A 14,693-nucleotide genomic window follows, 5' to 3' on the forward strand; every position below is an offset into this window, starting at 1 on the left:
CAAAGGCCATTTGATTGCACATCCGAAGATGTAATAGAAACAGCCACAAACAGAGCAACGGTGCTGCAATCATGATGCACAGAGCAATTGCTTCAGTGCTGCCACTTACCCTGAACTCATCCATCATGGGATCCTCAGACTGCTTTAAGTAGGACAGGTCAAGACGACGCTGATAATCTTCCAGGTGCTGCAAAAAAAAGCCCATTGAAAACAGTCACTTTGATTAACAGAACTCAGTAGAGGCAGAGAGCAGGCAGTCATGGGTACTTCCCTGTGTTCCCAAATGCCTGGGATTCCTGTTCTCACAGCAACACTTGTGCCACAGAGCACCTTTAAGCACAATATACGGTCACTTGTGCAGAGATTTCAGCCATGTCACACAGCTTGCTTCCCTTCACCTCCCTCTCTTTACCCCGAACATTGGTGCTAACCCAGTTCAGCTCCCACCTGCTTATTCTCCGACTCCTTGACGGCCTGGTTCACGTGGTTAAGGACCTGACGGCAATGATCTGCTGCTTTCTTCACTTTCTCCTTCTCTTCAGGCAGTTCTGCAAGAGAACAGGGAAATGCAATAACTCTCTCTGATAAAGGATGAAAAGGCCACAAATGTCGTGCTGCTTGCTGACCGCAAACTGATTCCAAAAACCATCCTCCTGCTATAGCAACAGCACGCAGCAGTTACCTTTCCAGACAGTCTCTAGATCATACAGACAGACACAGGTGAGCCCCATCAATTCTCACCAACACAACCACATTACACATGTAGTTAACTGGCAAATAAACAAGTTCATCAAGGATAATGGAGTGTCACACGCTTTCCTAATTATGATTAGAGTAACATATAAATACAGTATATTTTTTGCAAGTAATGAAATTACACCGCAACAGTTATCTGCTAGTAAACTTGAAGAGGCATTTCATGGTATTATGAGCCCTTTTTCTCTGTTACACTGGAAATGACTTTCAGTGTGGCACACGGCAGCTGTACCTCTGCCAAAACATGGTAATGTTCTGTTGTGCTGTACAGATGTGACAGCTGATGAAAGCTGCACCAGGATTCTGTCGGCCTCCATAGTGTGGGACAGTGCTTCTTTCCAAGTTCCAACTGCTTCAAAGTCTTAGTTAATACCATATTAATAACCTTCCAGTTTTTTTATATGAAGTTGATTTTATATCAGACTTTTGGGGTGTAGGTGGGATGGAAATCTAAGCGCTCTTTTCTTCCCCACCTATTGGGAATTTTGAACAAATCCTATGGAGAATTGATCAGAACACCACAACCCTTTGGTCGATAACACAGAAATCTTGACCTCAAAAAAACCCAATCAATTTGTTCTGCATTATCTGCTCTTTGTTCTCCCCTTCAGAAACACGCTGATTTGCATCAGCCTCAGCACTGCACGATTTCTGCTTAGATTCTATGATACTTTTATTTCTTCCTTCCTTGCTCAGAACTATGTCCCACATCCATCCACGCTCGTTTAAATAACTGCATAACTTGATGAGTTTTTATTAGATTCTTCGTTCTTCACATTTTTATGTCAGCAATGGACGACCAGGGATTTCTGCTATTGGAAGATCTTATTTTTTTTTCCTCTGTCTCAAGTGCATCTACATGGAAATTGGAATTCATTTAAATGTGTTTTCTCTTAATAGCCCGATTAGCTATCTTAGTGTGCTAAGGAAGAAAGAAAAAATATGTTTTTTCAGAGCATATTTATTACTGAAAGTCAATTTACTGAAACAAATGAACTATCATTTTCAGTGATTGAATTCTTTCCAGTTATTTCCTTCAAAACTGTAGAAAGGAGTTAAACATGCCTACAAAATTACAGGAAGAACAAGCATGCTAATGACTACTCAAAAAGAACAGCACAGAGGCAACCTGCCTCTCTGTCAGCTCAAGTTTTAGTTTATCAGAATAGGAATAAGGAAGAACTAAATTATACTCGCTCTTTTTCCTCTGTTTGTCTCCTGAATGTAATTCCAGCTACTGACCTTGTTGTGAACTCACGGACCATTGGGAATGTGAGGGTACAGAGGAAACATCTCCTTCAGTTTAACAGTAACAGCGTAAAATGAAGAAGCAGCCCAAGAACAGGAGGAAGGGATGAAGACTGGGAGGAATTCCAGTTTTCCTTCTTCAGAAACCATCAGCAAACCACACTGCTTTGTCAGTAATTTCATGAGCAGAGTGGTTTTACCTTCAAAACTTCAGCTTCCACCCCTCAAACTTTTCAAGACTACGTTCAAATGATTATATATAACCCAACACAGACTGCCAATTCCCCTATTCCAAACTAAATCCCCCTGCCCTTGTTATTTTTCATGAGAAGGAAAAATGAGTTTAGTGAGTTTAATTCTACATATTTTGAAATAATTTGTTTAACCTGCCCTCCTGTGAGAAGGCAGCAGCGAGATCACAATGTAAACAGTGACCTGTAAAATTCAACTGTACTTCAGTCCATGCAATGAAATCACATTTGCTTAGCAAACCTGCTGAGACACAAGCACCAACCACTGGCTAGCCAGTGGAAATGCTTTACCTGTGTACTTTGCAATGTTATCCAGCAGAAGGGGGTACTTTGTCAACCTCTGCATCTCTGTTGGAATGATATCCTTCAGCTGCAGGCGGCGACACAGGGGATTACTTTCAGCATCCTAAAATTAAACAGCACAATAAGTACGTTTGTCATTTTTATTAAGACTATAATTACCTGAACATGTAACATCTATTCATCACATAAACGTCTATTACTTCACTTTCTGGTAATTAAATACAAGACAAGAAATGCCAAGATCTATCATTCAGACAATACATCCCTTCTCGATTTGCAATTACGTATAGGAAGGGCTCACAAAGCAGTGTCTTCCTTCCCTCATTACTGCACAGAGGCCTGGCACCATCTGCAATCAATCTCAGTCACTGCCATACAGGGAAGATATCAGTTTAGCTCTTCATGCTATAGCAAAACTACAGTACATTTTTCAAAATAACGTCAACCTTTGTATTACTGCAGTTCTTCCCAGCTGGTGGTAATGAAGATAATGTTCTCCTCTCCAAATGCCAGAAGTATTCAAGCCCCTTTCCTGGTGGGCAGAATAGGTTTATAGTATCTGTCTTCTGACTTTGATATGCATCAAAATTGCACTCCTATAAGCAGTTTTTCCTCACAGAAGTACTCATCCTTGGGAAACAGCCACCCAAGTGAGATGTGATGCTGCCTGGGGCAGCATGTGCTTTCCTTCATTCCAGCAGGACATTGTGTATCGCAATCTGAAGACAACGTGAAGTGCAATCTCATTAACTGCAACAACTTCATCTAAAGCCCTTCACTATCCCACGCCAGCAGCTCAAACCCTTGCATAAAATTCACCTGCACGAAAGTCTGGAAACGAGAGTCCTTCTTCTGACGGGACTTTATGACCTCTAGAGCAAAGGGCTGGTTACTGCAGAACGTGGCAGTGGCGTGTTTCAGCTTCTCCTCTGCTGCTCCACTGAACTGTGCCAGAAAGTCATGAAAGTCAAAATTAGACAGACCCAACTTCAGCATGAGCTGCTGTCAACAGACATAACGCCACATAGCACCACTGGTCTCAGAAGGGAAGGGAGGAATAGCAGGAAAATGGAGGAAGAGGGAAGACCTACAACGATCATCAAAGCATGTTACTGATGGCATTATTCAAATGCCCCATTAATGCAGACAGCCTGGGGACATCAACCACCTTGCTAGGAAGCCTAATGCCCAGCCTGAACCTCCCTTAGCACAGCTTTCTGTCATTCACTTGCGTTCTATATCTGAGAAGTTACTTCCATGGAATACATCATTTTAAACATTGTTTTTAAGCCTTTGTTTGTCCTGCCTATTTAAAAGCTCTGCTATGTGTAAACCCTACAGCTCTCCTGTCACCACCCCCAGCATTTCCAGTTCTCTCCCCAGATGCACTGCAGATTCAAGGGAGAGAATACAGTCCCCCACTGTTGGCTGTAACAGAAGTGCAAAAACAGCATTCGGATGAATGACCAGCGATTATTTACCAGACTCTGGTCAACAAAGCCAAGACCAAAAGGTGCTGTTTCTCTGGGATTAGCCATGCTTAAGGACAAGAACGTAACACAGAAACACAAAAACATGGCTGGGGAAAAATGACAGCCGTGAGCAGAGCTGAGAAATGTGCCACAGATGACGGATAGATACACTATCACTGCAGCTCTTCCCATTCCTACTGCCCAATCAGTGATGCAGCAAAAGCAACTTCTGAAAATACTCACTCTGGAGAATGAGATTCTAATTTGATTTTTGTGTGTTAGCCACTTAACCAGACTCTAGTCAGGGACACGTAACGATCACACTTGTAAGGTCTAGCTTGCTTTAGCTTGTTCAAAAACGAATGCACAAGCTATTTTTTGCTCTTCACAACACACAGGGGAGAACTAAAAGAGGTTTTTCACTACCAGCCACATCTGATTTTCATTTTCTTCCCTTTTTTCTGGGATACTAGACAAACGGTAGGATTACAAAAATATAAATCACAAGAGACTTCTGCATGAACATCTGAAAAGAATAAGCAGATCAATCTTCAATCCCATATTAAGTAGGCTTGAAAACAAACAACAAAACAGGAGACTCCCAGGAGAGACTAAAAAAAAACCAAACAGATTTTCACTCCTGCTCCCACTGTTTGCATCTCAAATTTGAAACAAAGCCTACAACAGCACTATGAATTTGAAGAGGCTCAGCTATGCAAATTCTTCAACTGGAAATCATGATTTTAAAATATCTTTAACTGCACCAAAGGTGACGTAAGGCTTATTTCAATATCAGTGCAATAAATTGTGCTATTACGTTTCTCAAAGTACTGCTCTCATCTTAAGTCTCCAAAACTGTGTTTCTATTTTATCAATGCACTGAAAGAAATGTTTTCTTCTCTTCTCCTGCTTCTTGTCAAATGAAAATCCTTTGAGTTGTTTCTGCTTTTCTCTGAATCTCTCTCCCTGGCTCTTTGTTGGCTCCACACAAATAACAGCTCTCAGACCTTCAATTCCCATTAGCTGAGAATTACCTTCATTAACCTCTGACACCATTGGTCATTTTCTGAAACACATTTTCAAGAATAAAAATGGAACTTACCCAAGAAAGCAAGTCCTCCCCAATTTGGTCAATAACAGAAGTCTCATTCCTTTTCCGGACCGCTTTCATCTGATCATTCAATGCGACTTAGAAAAAAAAGAAAAAAGATTTTATTAATACCATTTGCGTGCTTCATTTTCCTTACTTTCCATTTCTTTTAAAATAAAACTTCTTCTAAGACAAGACCGAACTTGCAATGATTTCAATTACATTAAAAAGGTGTCCTGCAACGTAACGAATTTAGTAGAATATGTAAGAAAATGTTATATCCCTTCTTTGCACTTCTATCTTTCCTGTCTTTAAATGACCTCTAAGAACCTTTCCAGTCTTGTCTTTTCTGAGGTTCGATATCACTGACCTTTTAAAAACCCAGGGCTCATGCAGAACACGCTCCAAGCCACCTGCCTAAAAATTTACAACTGATTATTCACTGACAGAGCAGAAATTGTGATTCTGAGCAGTCCTTTCTCTAAAGAATTAGAAACGGTGACCCTTCAAAACCACCTGCAAGACAGCAATCCTTCCATGGCTTTTTCATGCTTTCCTCATCGACAGTTGTAACTTTCTGAACATTACCCTACAAAGCACTGCTGTTTTCATCAAACATGAACGAGTACAAGAGTCTGTGTATGCTGATACAAAAAAGCAAGCATCTGAATTACTGAGCACACGTGCTCTTCATCAAAATATCTCTGCAAATCAGAAAGGGGAAAATAGTGTGTGGGAGGGAGAAGTGCTGTGAGAGGCTGCCTCTTGTTTCAGGGTACGTGTCAACTTTTCTCAGATATTTGTACCCTGAATTCCAGCTCAGGCTGTGAAGCCAAGAAGCACCTCAGCCACTCTTACCATGAAGGCCCAGGATATCCTCCAGGTTTGAGAAGATCTTCCTTTTGTCACTGGAGTTGAGGATCCCTTCCCGGGTGACACGCTGGTAGAAAACGTTATGCAGAACCTTCAGGGTGCGGACATGAGCTCTCTCAGTGTAAAACAACTCTGCAGAGAGAGAGGATGGCAGGATTGTAACCGCTGACTTAAAGAAGTGTGACAATGTGGACTCAAACGTGAACCAAATACAAATCAGAAGTATGAACTTGCAAACATCTCCCTCATCTACATTCCACCCAGGCTGCTCCACAGTGGTGCCACACTCTACTATGCTTCCATGTTTCAAGAAACAGAGAAGCCAATTGATTCATGACTCGATTTAGCCTACACAAACAGTGAGCTCCTAGAAGCTGGTATTGGCTACTCAGAGTGCTCTGCAGGATTGCAGGACCTGAAATTAAAATGAAGTTTTGAGGATGAAGTTTGACAATGGCTACACTGTATGTGTTTTCCAGCTGCCTAGGCAGCGCCTCTCACTTTCTTTTACAGAACATGATACTGCAAACTGGTTCTTCAGTGTCCAAACACTGGAATATTAATTATTTCTCCTCTAAGGACAGGATCAGTCTCACCTCTGGATACTTTTCAGTAGCAAATATGAGTTGCACATACATGAGCTCTTCAAACACAAAGCAACACATTGGACAGATTGGTGAGAAAAGACCTCGTTTTAGATTTTAACAGCTCTAAAGCCCTGCAGGACAAGACTTCAACTTTCTGTTTGGTAAGACAGGAAAACAACATCCATCTCACCATTAATCACTTCTTGCCTCTTGATCTCGTAGGGTTTCAGCCCCATCAACACTTCTCGGCTTACAAGTTGCTGCCAGTTAGGAGGGTCTGTGTCCATGTCAAAGTCATACAGCTCATCTTCACTTTGTACATCTGCAAAACCAACGCTGTCCATCCTAACGAGAAAAAATATGTCACATCACTCCCATTTTAGGCATGGATACAAGGAAGAAAGAAGAGAAAAATATAAGTGTACATAGCAGTTGTAAAGCATTACACAAATATGCTCTCCAATAAGCTGTTAGATATCTGAAGCTCCAAGAATGTTTTGCAATTTTGCCCTTTACAGAACAACTAAGAGTGAATATCTGTTCTTGCAATATTTTCATAAATCTCCTAATATTAGAGAAAAATAATTTGCTTTGGGTCAAACAGCAAGTCGGAGAAAGGGCAAGTCACTATTTCTTTGCAGACACACAGCTAACATATTTAAAAAGAAAACCTGAGAATCTCAATTTCATCACCCATCAATTCCAATCAGCAGATGTAGCACTTACTGTATTTCACTCATAGGTGAAAGGGTTTATCTGCATACGATCTGCTCCACCTGTCCTATGCACAGGTGTTCCATTTCATCCATGTGTTACTTAAGAACAGGAAAGATCACGCAAGCAAAGTACTGGCTCAGAACAACGAACACTGCTGCATTCTACTTCATAAGCAATTAAAATGTCAATCAAATCAAGTTCCAACACTTTTAAGCATACTTACTTGCGAAAAGGCTTTGGTGTCCCCATGTCGACCACTCTGCAAAGAAAGAAAGGAAGTATGAGGGAACCACGCTTGCAGGCTGCCCACCAACAGCTGTCCTACAGCCACTGCCAAATCCTGATCACTGGGGCACCACAGTTACCTCTCTGACTCTCCCTCCTCCTCTGGCAAGTTTTCCAAGGGAGATGGGAATTCAAAAGTAGTATTGGGTGTGCGGGGTGTGCCATCCACACACTCATTAGCAGGTGGGGCTTCTCCCGTCTGCTTCGAGCCTGAGAGGGAACGAATACGAAACGTCAAGAATCATATCAAATTAGAGTACACTAGAGTGTATCTTCACAACCTCTTCACAGCCTCTTCATTCACAGCCTCATTCCAACTCAGAGCTGGAAGAACTGAATTTGTAAGCTTGGTAAGAAAAATCTCAATTAGGTATGTTTCCAGGCAACACTGATTTGTGCAGGCAGGCACCTCAGGCTGTTTTTTTTTCTCACTGAATGATCCAACAACACCATGACAAAAGCTACCAGACAGTAATTTCTGGCCATGGTAAGATTTCCTGACTTGATCAAGGACCAGATGACTGAGCACTGAGGAAGATTATGTGTTGTGACATAAACACATCTTCATTTCTCAGGTTCCTTGCAATAGAAGTGTGCTTTCCATATTCCACTCCAAATACAACTTATAACAGTCTCTCTACAGCAGTATCATCCTAACCTGATTCACTGTCCTTGTTTCCCTCTGGAGATGAAAAAGGACCCACTGCCAAAGGAGACATTGGGTTGGCAGGTGGGTACGGCGCATCTGTGCCATCGCTGGAGGACCCACTCTGGCGCACTTTGCCTGAATCTGGAGGCTCTGGGCTAACAGAAGGCACTGCAGGGATGTGCTTTTGATGGCGCTGCTTCTGTATCTCCATGGCTCTGCCAACTAAACAAACACAGAGTTGTTACACGGCTGAAAGAGCTTTTAACTGTTCCCAACAGTCAGATGTATTTCAGGATACCTATATATGTTAAAATGTATGCAAATCTTAATTTAAAGAAGAAAATTCTGCTGAGTCTTTTTAGTGCTTTTCTTTTCTTTGTGCATGTGTATTTTGTTTTGTTTTTAAAGACAAGAGTCTGATTGGTTTTCAAGCTCATACTTGGGGTGCATACATTTCCTTGTCTGACATACTTGCACTGCTGTCATGTCGGCTGGGTCTCCTCGGTGGGCCCAAGATATTAGGAAAGCCTCTCCTCTTTCCTTTTTCATCTCCTTCTTTCTCTTTCTTGATACTTTGCTGCAATAATATAGAGGACAGAAGAGCAAAGCAAACAGGTAACTCACTTTTTTCAGGTTCAGTTGTTTACTCAGGCATTGACTAATTATTTCAAACAGCATCAGCAGTTTGGTACGAGTTTATTTGTACCGACTTATTCAGGGGTCAGCATCCTACAGCACAACAGGCACAGAGAGCACGAGCAGCTTATGAATGGTGTGTAACAGGGTTAGCAGCATGGAGTCACAGCATCCTCAGAGATGCATCTGTTAAAAGCAAAAACTCACACCCTGGTTTTAACTTAGCAGGAGCTAAAAAACACTCTCCTCCCTGGGGTAAGAGACACATTTACAGCAACCAGCAGCACCTTGTTTCTCTAAGGAACAACATCTTGTGACTCCAAAGCTTCACAACCATACAGATTCTAATCTGGGAAGGAGAAATACAACTTAGCATATCACTTCAGAAAGGCTGCTAATGCTCCATCTAACCTTTTCACACTGTCAGTGCAGAACTGCTTATGACAGCCTTAACATTTCAAAGGAAGATGGAACGTTGATGAAAATATACAGTTACTGAGACCAGACACATCCCCATACCGTGGGAGATGATTGCACACACCCACAGAGATGAAGTTTGGGTGAAAGAACTCATTATTAGGCAAGTTTCTAAAGACAAAAACTGAACTATACTGATCAATAGCCCAAATAGATATAATGAGATCCTCAAATGATTTAAGACTGTAATGTATGAAACATTTATCATCCAAAGTTTGAATACGGTTAGAACTGTGAAACTCATTACAACTCAAGTATCTGAAGACATATGTATAACCCAATCACAACTGTTAGGTTTTCTGTGCAGCATCATAATCCTAGATGCTCTTGATACAATTAAGGCAGTAAAATCATACCAACTTCAATGAGTCATACAAAGGCATATTTTGAGTGCTAATGAAGCATCCATGCTGAGCAGCTTTAAGCAAATGCACGCTGGCTACAACACTACTACCTTGATCTTTGGCAAGAAACCAATACGGCCACGCTTCTGCTCCAGGTTCCGAGCCTCTTTAGCTTTGACTCCGAGGTGCTTCATGTAAGTAAGAATCACATACTGTATGGTGGAACTGTCAAATAAATACAAGGATGGAGGTTAAGGAGAAATATACTGGGAAAAATCCATTTTGTCAAGGAAATAAAACACATCAAATGTGAAAGTTCCATGGAGAAATTAATCAGTTAAACCAGAAGCTTTTTTTTTTTTAATATAAAACTATGCATTACATACAAGGGGAAAGACTCAACTAATATTAGAATCTAATTTCTTGTAAACAAAAGATGCAGTATATAAAAGGTGAACCAGCCTAAGAGGTAAAATTAAAATGTTACCAATTACACAGGTGTAAACTCAAATTAAGCACATATCTGAAGTCAGATCATGGTTTAGAGTTACACTGAAAATCAGTACAGTAAGAGGTCTGGTTGCTGTAAGAACAGTAAAAGCTAACAGGCTGGTTTGTAGGGTGTCAAATAAACCAAATGAGGCACAGCATACAGATAATGAATATCAGACTGGATTGAAACAACCACAGAACAAAACCAAAAGAAACAGATGAACTCTTGACAGCTTTTCCTGGTGTGAATCGCAGACAATGAACTTCAGAACAAGGAGAGTTTGAAAACATGGGGTTGAAGCTCCAAACTGGAGACAATTATGCCAGCAGATTTAGAAAGGGAAAGTCTGGAGTTACAGCCAGCAGAGGGCTGTCTTGTTTTGCTCAGCAGAAAGCAGAGCCAGCAGAACCAGCATCAGCAAGAGAGTTCTTATTTCTAAGACCACACAACTTTCATTACCTCTTGTCTTCCTCCAAAGGTTGGGATGTCATCCTATGTAAAAATGTAAACGAGAATGTAAATAAAGAAACTCAATTAACAATTAATACCCAGTCACATCTACCCAGAGTGTCAGTACTTGTGTTCAAAGTGTCCTTTGCAATATTAAAAAAGCCCCAAGGAAAAGTAAACAAAAATGAAGGTTCAGGTGGAAAAATTGGGTTCATTATCAATTTTAAGACAAACGAGGTTCTGAAACTCCCTGTTTCTACAGCCCAAGTGAAGGACTCAGACCAAATAATACACACGACAACAATGGAAGCATTGCCACTCCTATTTGAGCAGTAGCCTCCCTGAAAAGATACAGGGACTTTAATTAACTACTGCCTTACAATTTGCTGTAATTACTCAGAGATACATTAGTAGCAAAACAGGGAAGCAATGCAAAAGTACTGGTTATCAAATCACTTCTGTGAGTAGCTCCTAACTCTTTTGCTCTGCACTTGTCAGGTTCAGGATGAAACCATTCTTACCCCTCTCAATTATGCTTGCCAATACTCACAGGACTTCCTCAATTTTGGCAATAATCTGTTCTGCACATGCTCTTTCCTTCTCCACTGCGTTCCGGTCACGAACCCTTTCTGCATCCAACTTGGTCAACTCCCCCTCTGCCAGGGTCAAACCCATACTACGTTTCTGCCTGAAATACAGAGAGAAGAATCACTTCAAAACAAATACTGACCTGTAACAAGGGATAGCAACCTCCTGACACTCAGAAGGTCAAAAAAGTTGTCCTGTTGGTTTTTGGCATTTCTCTATAACATTTGCACCCACTTAAAACAGAGCTAAGATGGCCTTCAGAAGGGTAACATTATACAGCATTTATCAAGAGAAGTAGCTATGGCAATGGCCAAGTAAAAGTGGGCATTCTTTTTGCAGCTTCCAAGACCGTATACTTGAAGCATATACTGGAATATTTTTAGCTATGAAGAAGCCAATTACTGAACAGATTATCTTGAGATGGTCTCTCACTCTCATGACTGCATATGAAAGTACATATCAATTATCAAATTATATGATTTGTAGATGACAGCTCTCTAATGTGGATTATTTCTTGTCTAAAGGGGAGTAAAAATAAAAAATGATATACATTTATTAAAAATACAGTGTCTCTGTTCAATGCAGAGGCGTTAGACTCAATGACCTTTAAAGGTCTCTTCCAACTCAAATGATTCTACAATTCTAAGAAGGATTTATGTAACACCATTAAGTAACAATATAACAGGATATGACTCCGATAACTTCAAGAATGAAGAATCCAGTCTTTTATACTAATCTTGCAATTGACTGCATGCAGCACAGCATCAAAAAACATCCAAAGATTGGTCAGGGTAAGCCCTCACTCCAGCACTACCTTCCTATTCAGTCATGTTTCTTGAGTTTGGACTTCCTCCATATCAGGCATGAATTAAGCACAAACTGTACAGGCAACTGCTGTTACCTGAAATCTTCCAGATTCCTCTGAACTTCTGGACAGACTTTATCTTGCATAGTTTGTATATAGTGGCGATGAAGCTCTTCTGGAATGAGTTCTGGCCTTCTTTTCTCTGTAAGTCAGAAGAGAAAGTTAACAGATTATTCTTTTGAGAAGAGAGATAGTTCACGCTACCTTAGAATAAAGCTCATACACAATTTAAACCATCCAAGAATACCCTTTTGCCTTCCACTGATTGATAACATGAATTTTAGTGCATTAAGTGTAAATAGCTTTGGTCACACCCAGCATTAGACTAAAAGATACACTTGCCAACATGGCCAGTTCTTCCCACCACCAATGCATCTATTAGAGCATGCACTACATCCTCTACAAGAAACAAGTATTTGTTTTGTCTCTGTCAGTAAATACACAGTACTGTACATCTGAAGCAACCCCACGGTTATTTGCTGGGACTGCCTCAAACAGTAGAAGCTGAAAAGCAGATTTCCAAGGCAGGAGTGCCTTACCTAGATCTACGGAGATTTCATCTGGTATTGGAACTTTAAGATTCTGCAAAAGAAAAGGAATACTGGAGGAGCACATATAACAAGCAGCACCCCAATAAAATGCACAATACAAAGCGCACAATACAATGCCCTCCAAACCGAGCATCATATAACCTGAACAGCTGAACGTATCATAGGGGAGGTTTCCATCCTGAATAGATACATACATATATAAAATAAAATATAATATAATACACAAGGATGATTTCATCTAAGCAGGTGATAATAGCCTCTGCAACACAACGTGGCAGTCTAACATGAGATGGTAAAGAAGCTTCTCAGGCTTACCAATAGACATATGAAATTGCCTAACCCTCAGAACAGACACATCAGTACATGCAGCAGTGTATAACAACTGAAGCTAGATTGCACATAACCAAATTATTTTTCCTATCAGACAACGCATTTCCTGTGACTTATAGAATTTCCAGGCATCTGGGGCTATTTGGCATTTATTTCGCTTTATTCAATGGTAATATTTTAAACAACACAGTAAAATCCTTTTGATTCTTGAAGGCTTGAGTAACTCCTTAGTTTTTTTCCACTTCAGAGAGTAGAGAAAGGTAAAAGTCAACTTCCTAAATGGGCATGAAAACAAAAGAAAGGTCTGGAACCTACTGCAGCTCGGTCCAAGAAGAACTGGTAAAACTCCAGGAAGACACGCCGAGTCTCTTTCGCATTGGTCTGCTTGTACAAGTCTGTGTAAAGGTAGCACAACTGTGGGAAACAGGAGGAGAAGTAAATTAGAGATACTACAAGTCTTCTAACACCCCTAACTCAAATCTTTCTTCACTGTCTTGCAAATAATTCAGCACTGTTGATTTGAAAGCCTTCCTAGCTATCTTTAGCCAACCAGCCAACGGGTAACCTCAGCTGGTCAGCTACACTGCCCCATAATCAGTGCAGGAGAGGGAGAATCAGACTACACAATAGATCAGACTACACAACTCAGAACTAAGGGACAGAGATCATCCCACTACCTTAGGCTGGAATTAAATGCCTTCAGAGTTAAATATTTATTTGTAAACAGCTGAGTGTAATAGAGACGGTTCTCTTCATTCTTCTCTTCCTTTATTTGAAATAGCCTCATGCCTGCAAAGGATCTGTATTTCTCTCCTTGCCAATCCAGCAATGTTGTTGGTAATGCTACACAAGAATAGGGAGATCCTGAAACACTCTGGTTTAGCCTACAAATTTTGGCCAGGGAAACAATTCTAGAACATCTTACCAATGCTGCAGGGTCAAACTGGGACACCACATGGTGCAGAAGAACAGCCAGGTGAGCTGGGCGAGACTTCAGGAGCTCAATGTTTTGGAAACAACTGCATTGTCCATTTATCTGTGGAGATCCATGGAAACTATTTGAATTATTCAAGAAAGCTACTGTGCAAAAAAACAAGAAGCTTCTTCCAACAGCTTAGCACTTCATTTGTTTGACATGGAAACTGATCAATTCCAGAACCTCCACAGTATCATTGTAATATCCCAGGAAGGGCTTACAATGACAACACACCTTTTAAACACATCTCACAACACTGAATATAGTTTAATGAAATACAACTCAGAACAAAGGAGAGCTAAAGTAACTCAGAATGAGTATGTCAAAAGCCATGTGAGCTACATTGCTGTGACCACAGTGCAGAACAGTTAGAAGAAACTTAATAAGCAAAAGGAAACCAGACAAAACAAATAAAACTTCAAGCTTTCTTGAAATTCAAGAAGAGTAACAAAGAAATAAAGACAAAAAATCCCCAAGTGTTACCATTTGGCATGATCAGTAGTAACAGGTATCACATGCCCTAATTCTTAATTCAACATGAGAACAGTTCAATATAAACAAGTCATGGAATACATGAAACTAAGGCACAGAAAGATAGAATTCTGGTCAACATGGGAAGAAGAATGGCTGAGGCTACAAGTCATTCCCACCTGCTCCTGCTCAGTGTCAAAGTCATCATCCTCTGCTCCAATGATCTGTGGTCCCACACGGGATGAAGGACTTCCAATGCTGGACTGAGAATCCTGGGGTGA

General features: G+C 40.7%; 1 protein-coding gene across 11 annotated transcripts in view; it reads right to left on the bottom strand.

Moving 5' to 3' along the window:
* ARHGEF12 (Rho guanine nucleotide exchange factor 12) overlaps positions 1-14,693 on the bottom strand; it is a 66,129-nt gene that overhangs the window by 12,648 nt on the left and 38,788 nt on the right. For 10 of the 11 annotated variants that reach the window (XM_040652160.2, XM_040652159.2, XM_046903858.1 and 7 more), the window contains 19 exons: positions 14,592-14,684; positions 13,891-14,001; positions 13,281-13,379; positions 12,624-12,666; positions 12,121-12,226; positions 11,182-11,319; positions 10,641-10,673; positions 9,796-9,913; positions 8,703-8,808; positions 8,241-8,453; positions 7,663-7,792; positions 7,521-7,556; positions 6,771-6,925; positions 5,979-6,125; positions 5,133-5,218; positions 3,378-3,503; positions 2,547-2,661; positions 448-548; positions 110-187 (listed from right to left, as the gene is read on the bottom strand). In XM_040652160.2, the coding sequence (XP_040508094.1) occupies positions 110-187; positions 448-548; positions 2,547-2,661; positions 3,378-3,503; positions 5,133-5,218; positions 5,979-6,125; positions 6,771-6,925; positions 7,521-7,556; positions 7,663-7,792; positions 8,241-8,453; positions 8,703-8,808; positions 9,796-9,913; positions 10,641-10,673; positions 11,182-11,319; positions 12,121-12,226; positions 12,624-12,666; positions 13,281-13,379; positions 13,891-14,001; positions 14,592-14,684 (2,034 nt within the window). The remainder of the gene's footprint in view (positions 1-109; positions 188-447; positions 549-2,546; positions 2,662-3,377; positions 3,504-5,132; positions 5,219-5,978; positions 6,126-6,770; positions 6,926-7,520; positions 7,557-7,662; positions 7,793-8,240; positions 8,454-8,702; positions 8,809-9,795; positions 9,914-10,640; positions 10,674-11,181; positions 11,320-12,120; positions 12,227-12,623; positions 12,667-13,280; positions 13,380-13,890; positions 14,002-14,591; positions 14,685-14,693) is intronic. The other variant, XM_046903852.1, reaches the window with a different exon arrangement.

Source organism: Gallus gallus, chromosome 24, assembly GCF_016699485.2.
Source record: "Gallus gallus isolate bGalGal1 chromosome 24, bGalGal1.mat.broiler.GRCg7b, whole genome shotgun sequence".
Classification (NCBI taxonomy): domain Eukaryota; kingdom Metazoa; phylum Chordata; class Aves; order Galliformes; family Phasianidae; genus Gallus; species Gallus gallus.